At 49.5% G+C, this 6,279-nt stretch overlaps 2 protein-coding genes across 3 annotated transcripts in view; one reads left to right on the forward strand and one right to left on the reverse strand.

Annotated features, from left to right (window-relative positions):
* The window catches only part of UNC13B (unc-13 homolog B (C. elegans)), a 141,021-nt gene extending 140,945 nt beyond the window's left edge, over positions 1-76 (reverse strand). Inside the window, exon 1 of the mRNA XM_014531460.1 lies at positions 6-76. Coding sequence (XP_014386946.1) covers positions 6-76 — 71 coding nt within the window. The remainder of the gene's footprint in view (positions 1-5) is intronic.
* A 5,805-nt stretch (positions 77-5,881) lies between these two features.
* FAM214B (family with sequence similarity 214, member B) overlaps positions 5,882-6,279 on the forward strand; it is a 10,720-nt gene continuing 10,322 nt past the window's right edge. The window contains exon 1 of one of the 2 annotated variants that reach the window (XM_005884000.2): positions 5,882-6,001. The gene's annotated coding sequence lies outside the window, so the exon portion shown is untranslated. Of the gene's footprint in view, positions 6,002-6,067; positions 6,103-6,279 lie in introns of those variants that run through there. The other variant, XM_005883996.2, reaches the window with a different exon arrangement.

Here is a 6,279-nt window from a genome sequence, read left to right on the forward strand (position 1 = left end):
CTCACCGCCTGGGGTTCTCGATAATCGTGAGTACCGGCCGGCCGGCGGGGTACTGGGCGCGGCACCACGGCGCCATCGCTGGGAGAAAGGAGCGACCGGGACTCCCTCCCTCCACTCCACCCCACCGGGATCCGAGCGAGCGCCGGACAGAACCACCCGCGGCGCCCCGCCTCCCAGCCAATCAACTCACGCCCAGTCCCCCAACCCCGCCCCCACACGAGACGTAGGGGGCGGAGCCTCCCTCTGCCTTCCGAGCGTGCGAGACTGACGGCCACTGATGAGGCTTCTGGCAGAGAGGGGGGCGGGCTTCTCACCTGTGTGAGGTTAGGAATGGAAGTCCTCGGCTCTTCCCTCGTGGGCGGGCTTCCAGCCGAGAACAGATTCTTTTCATTGAAGATTTCCATTGGACTTCCTTAAAGGGTCTTTCAGCTGATGAAGTACTTACTTATCTGTAATAATTTGACGAGATTGTACCACACAGCACGGAAGTTTTTATTTTTATTTTTAAAATATATTTCTTTATTGATTTCAGAGAGGAAGGGAGAGGGGAGAGAGAGAAACATCAATGATGAGAGAGAATCATCAATCGGCTGCCTCCTGCAGGCCCCCCATTGGGGATGGAGCCAGCAAACCAGGCATGTGCCCTTGGCCGGAATCGAACCCGGGACCCTTCAGTCCGCAGGCCTTCTATCCACTAAGCCAAGCCGGCTAGGGCCAGCACGGAAGTTTTTTAAATTAGCAACGACGGCGGCCAGGGGAAGGGGAGAACATGAGTGAGCATAAAGTTAAATATCTGGAGCCCTCAGTATCTATATCTTTTTTTCATGCTCTCCATTTGTGTCTCCAATGTCTGAATAGTGCCAAGTATATAGTAACTAGTCCATAAATACCTACTGATTGGAGGATGGAGGGAAGATAGGCTTTTTAAGCTGAGCACTTCTGGCAAGAAGATGGATGTATGCACATGCGATGGAAGTGAAAAAGGCCAGAGCAGAAAGCAGAAGACACATGGTATGATGAACAACACCCCGCCACCCCAAAATTCTAATCTAATTGGTTTGGGGCATCCTATTTTTTAAAAGCTCCGAAAATGATATACACAGCCTACAGACAACAGAGTGGTGAAGGCCAGGGGAGGGGTGGTAGGAGGTGGGTAGGGGTGGGAAAAGCGGGGGGAAATGGGAGACATCTATAATAGTGTCAACAATAAAAAAAAATAAGCAAAAATTTGATAGTAAGTTATCCATGGTCACACACACAAAAAGCTCCCCAGATGATTCTAATGTGATGCCAGGTTTTATCACCATTAAACTAGGTGCTTTCTAAGGCCTCATTAGCCCAGCTCAAGTTTCAGTGTTTGCAAGCTCTCAGCCCCATAGGATTCTTCCTGCCAGACCCAGGCAGGGTCTGCCAATCTACCAGGGTATTTGCCTTCCAAAAGCAAACCTAGCTACCATATGATTCCTCTCACTGGAATAAATGCTATAAGAGACTAACACTAGAAGCCTGAAGAAGGAAAAGAGAAGACTTGATCTTTCCACTGTGTATCCAGATTTGCAGCAATACACAGAAACATCTTAAGCAGGGCAACTCAGGCAGCCTCATCAACAAAAACGCCTGACCCTAAGACGATGGGCATTCTCTGTCCTGCTGGAGGTTGGAATATCTAGCTATTTTGCCCAGCTTTCGTAAACCACAAGAGCATGAAACTAAAAAAAAGTTTTAAACTTCTGGACTCTGGAACCAGGGATTCTCCTGGAGGATGCAGAAGCCATCCAACAAAAAATGGAAAGTTATGCCCTAACCGGTTTGGCTCAGCGGATAGAGCATCGGCCTGCGGACTCAAGGGTCCCAGGTTCGATTCCAGTCAAGGGCATGTACCTTGGTGCGGGCACATCCCCAGGAGGGGGCGTGCAGGAGGCAGCTGGTCGATGTCTCTCTCTCATTGATGTTTCTAGCTCTCTATCCCTTTCCCCGCCTCTCTGTCAAAAATCAATAAAATATATTTTTAAAAAAAATGGAAAGTCACTCTACACTTGGAAACAGTGTAGAATATTGGGAAATCCTATATAATAAAAGCCTAATATGCTAAGTGTTCGGTCGACCGGTCAGCCATTCAACCAATCAAAGCATAACATGCTAATGATATGCTAAGGCTGCTCAACTGCTTGCTATGACATGCACTGACCACCAGGGGGCATATGCTCTGATCAGTAGGTTAGCTTGCTGCTGGGGTCCAGGCAATCGGGACTGAGTGAGATGGGCCGGACATGCCCTGGAGCCCTCCCGCTGCCCCTCCCCGGCAGGCCAGCCTCCCGCATCTCTCCCCAGCCCCGATTGTGCACCAGTAGGGTCACTAGGCCTGGCTTGCACCCTCTCACAATTCAGGACCCCTCAGGGGATGTCGGAGAGCCAGTTTCGGCCCGATCCCGCATGCCAGGCCAAGGGACCCCACTGGTGCACAAATTCGTGCACCGGGCCTCTAGTAACCTAATAAAATTGTAAAGAGCATGAACTTCGGAACCAATCAGATTCACCTGATGTATTATCTATTATCATGAAACAAATTGCCCCAAATTTTAGTGGCTTAAAACAACATTTATTATCACAGTTTCTGTGAGTCAGCAATCTTGGTACAGCTTAACTGGATCCTCTGGTTCAAGGTTTCCTACAGACTGCAATCAAAGTACCAGCCTAACTACAAAAGGATCCACTGTCAAGTTCACTCATGTTATTGTTGGAAAGACTCAATTCCTCCTGGGCTGTTGGACTGAGAGCTTCCATTTCTTATCAGCTATTGGCTGGTCTCAGTTCCTTTTCATGTGGGCCTTTCCACAATAGCAATTTGCTTCACTGAAGTACACAAGCTAAGAAGGCAATAGTGTCTGCTAGTGAGATGGAAGTCTTCATCTATTGTAACCTAATCACAGAAGTGACATCCCCTCATTTTTGCTGTATTCTATTTATCAGAAGCAAGTCACACTCAAGGGAAGGGGATTACATAAGAACATGAATACCACCAGGACTCAGGATCTTTGGGGGGGCCATCTTAGAAATCTGCCTACCACACCTGAATTTGAGTTCTAGCTCTGGTACTTGCGACCATCAGCAATTTTCCAGGAAATAATAATAATATCTACTTCATAAGATAGTTTTGAGATTTAAATGAGGAAACGCATTTAAATTACCTGGTACATACTAAATGCCCAATACATGTTTGATATTACTTAGGTTGTGGACACAGGGAAGGGAATGTGGCTGGGAGGTGAAGACTGGCTAAGCAGAGCAGGAGTCAATGTCTAAAGGTGTGCTGTAGGCTCTGAGGCATCCCAGTTTACCAGTTAAAATTTTTAAAAATATTTTTTTATTGATTTCAGAGAGGGAGATGAAGAGAAACATCAATGATGAGGGAGAATCATTGATCTGCTGCCTCCTGCACACCCCCTATTGGGAATTGAGCCTGCATCCCAGGCATGTGCCCTTGACCACAACTGAACCAGGGACCCTTCAGTCGGAGGCCGAGGCTCTATCCACTGAGCAAAACTGGCTAGGGGCTACCAGTTACAATTTAAGAGGAAGGGCCCTGGCCAGTGTGGCTTAGTTGGTTGGGTGTTGTCCAGTGAATCCTTCCTCTCTCTAAAACTAATGAAAACATTTTAAAAATAAGAAAGTCTGAAGAACTGTCACAGCCAAGAGGAACTTGAGACATGACAACTAAATGTAATGTGCTATCCTAGATGGGATCCTAGAACAGAAAAAGGACATGAGGTAAAAACTAAGGAAATCTGCCCTAACCAGTTTGGCTCAGTGGATAAAGCCTTGGCCTGTGGACTGAAGGGTCCCAGGTTCAATTCCGGTCAAGGGCATGTACCTTGGTTGCGGGCACATCCCCAGTAGGAGGTGTGCAGGAGGCAGCTGATCGATGTTTCTCTCTCATCGATGTTTCTAACTCTCTATCCCTCTCCCTTCCTCTCTGTAAAAAAATCAATAAAATATATTAAAAAAAAAACAACTAAGGAAATCTGAATAAAGTATAGGCTTTAATTAATGTATCAATATTGATTCATTAATTGTAACAAATGAACCATACTAAGGTAAGATGATAATAAAAGGGAAATTGGGTATGAGGTATATGGAAACTGTGCTATCTTCACAAAATTTCTATAAATCTAAAATTGTTCTGCCCTAGCTGGTTTGGCTCAGCGGATAGAGCACTGGCCTGCAGACTGAAAGGTCCCAGGTTCGATTTCCGTCAAGGGCACATGCCCAGGTTGCTGGCTCCATCCCCAATGTGGGGCGTGCAGGAGGCAGCCCATCAATGATTCTCTCATCATTGATGTTTCTATCTCTCTCTCCCTCTCCTTTCCTCTCTGAAATCAATAAAAATATATGTAAATATAAATAAAAGTCAATTAATTTACCCAAATCCATACAGCTAGTAAGTACCCAAAGTTCAAGACCAACCCAAATGACTTCAATGTGCTTTTTCCACTACACAATACCCTTCAAACTTTATTCTCTTTAAGATTATATAGGTATTTGTATGACTATCTAAAATAAGTCCCTTAAAGGCAGAGAAAAAAAAATTTCCCCCTAGTACACCATTAGTGTTCAGTAAACCAGTTTAAGTTAACTACTCACAAAAAAGTCATGGAGACGTAAAGAAACAAATTTGATCAGGTCTGACCTACCATACAGTCAACTGTACAGCCCGCTCCGTCGTGAGGCCCCTCAGGCGGGCCACTCAGTTCAGCAAGGGTCCTGTGCTGCCATCTACCGGTAGCTGGTAAGCATCAACTTCCCTTGCTGTATTTCGGGAACCCGTGGGTAGTGGGGAAGTTGGAAAGAAGACTCAAAAGCTAATTAAATCACAGAACCTATGTTAAGTGTTACAAAGTTCACTCAACACTTGTTCAAGGCAAAGGCCCTACTTTTCTTCAAAGATTTCAGGCTCTCCTATCTCCGTATTAAATCTTAGGCTTCTAAAATTCAGTCTTCCTCTCTAACCCACCTCCGCGGGTACAGATCTGACTGTCACCGCCCGTCTCCCAGAACTCAGACTCTCCCGCACATGGTAGGCTGCAGAAACCCTTAACCTCACAACCCTGAGACCCCCATCGTCCAGATTTCCCCATTTTCACACACACACACACCCTCCCCCGAGACTACCTTGCAAACACCACAGACCTCCCCCATTAGGGCAATTGCGCGTGCCAACCCACACCTTCCCACAAAGAGGTTCAAGTTCCGCATGCAGCTGACACCGACGCGAAAACCTGGGGAGCGCCCGGGTCAGGCTCGGAGCTCTCGGGCTGGGGCTCTGGCTCCGGGTCCCGCCCCCAAACCCGCCGGGATCCGGTCAGCCTAGGCCCACAGCCTGCGGGCTGAGACCCCGCCCTTCTAGACCTGTCATCACAGAAGCCGCACGTGGCCGGGGTGGGACCTCAGGCGACCTGAAGCAATCACTTTGTCTCCCCTGCCCTCCGTTGGGGGCGCTGCCGCCAATCAGAGCCGGCGGATCCGGGCTGGAGCTCCCGTGCCCGGGTGCGGCGAGCGCGAGAAGGGATGGGGGGAGGAGAGGCTCTGAGACGGGAGGGGGCTGGTGTTGGAAGGGGGCCTGGCACCGGTTCTGCCAGGCTGGAATTCTAGGGGGCGGGTTCTAGCGAGAGGCGGAGACACCGAAAGGGGGCAGGGATCGGGGTGGGGCCAGGGACCGGCTGAGGATCCTGGGGAGACGACCAGAAGACGAGAAGAGGCGGAGCCCGCGAGGGGCGTGGTCTAGGTTATAGGGGAGGACCCCGAGGAATTCAAGAAACTAGGAAAGGGGACGAACCCGGGGAAGGTGGGAGGTGGGACAAGGGAGAGGGTGGGTTTGGGCGTTGCGGGGGCGGGGCTCCGACCTAAGGGGCGAGGTTTGCAGGCCTAGGCTGCAGCTGGGGCCGCTCGGTGACTGCACCAGTCCACTACCTCCCCAGGTGCAACGGAATTCACGGAACTACAGGTGTGGGGCGGGGTGCGGGGGGGAGAAAGGGAAACGACCGGGGTGCGCTTGCGCAGACATGAGGCGGTGGGGGACACGTAAGGGAAGAAGAGGATCTATAGGTTGTTGGGGGTAGAAAGACAAGAGTTTGGGAGGAGTTGGGGCTCAATGGGGGGGCCAGGTGCACGCTTCAGGGGCTCTTGTGGGGGAGGGACGGGACTGCTTTGTGGGGATGGAAGGTGCTATGTGAAGAGGTGAGGTTCCTGTCTGATGTGGAGGTTTGGAGACGATACTTGAGC

This window comes from Myotis brandtii, unplaced genomic scaffold, assembly GCF_000412655.1.
Source record: "Myotis brandtii unplaced genomic scaffold, ASM41265v1 scaffold806, whole genome shotgun sequence".
NCBI classification, from domain to species: Eukaryota; Metazoa; Chordata; class Mammalia; order Chiroptera; family Vespertilionidae; genus Myotis; species Myotis brandtii.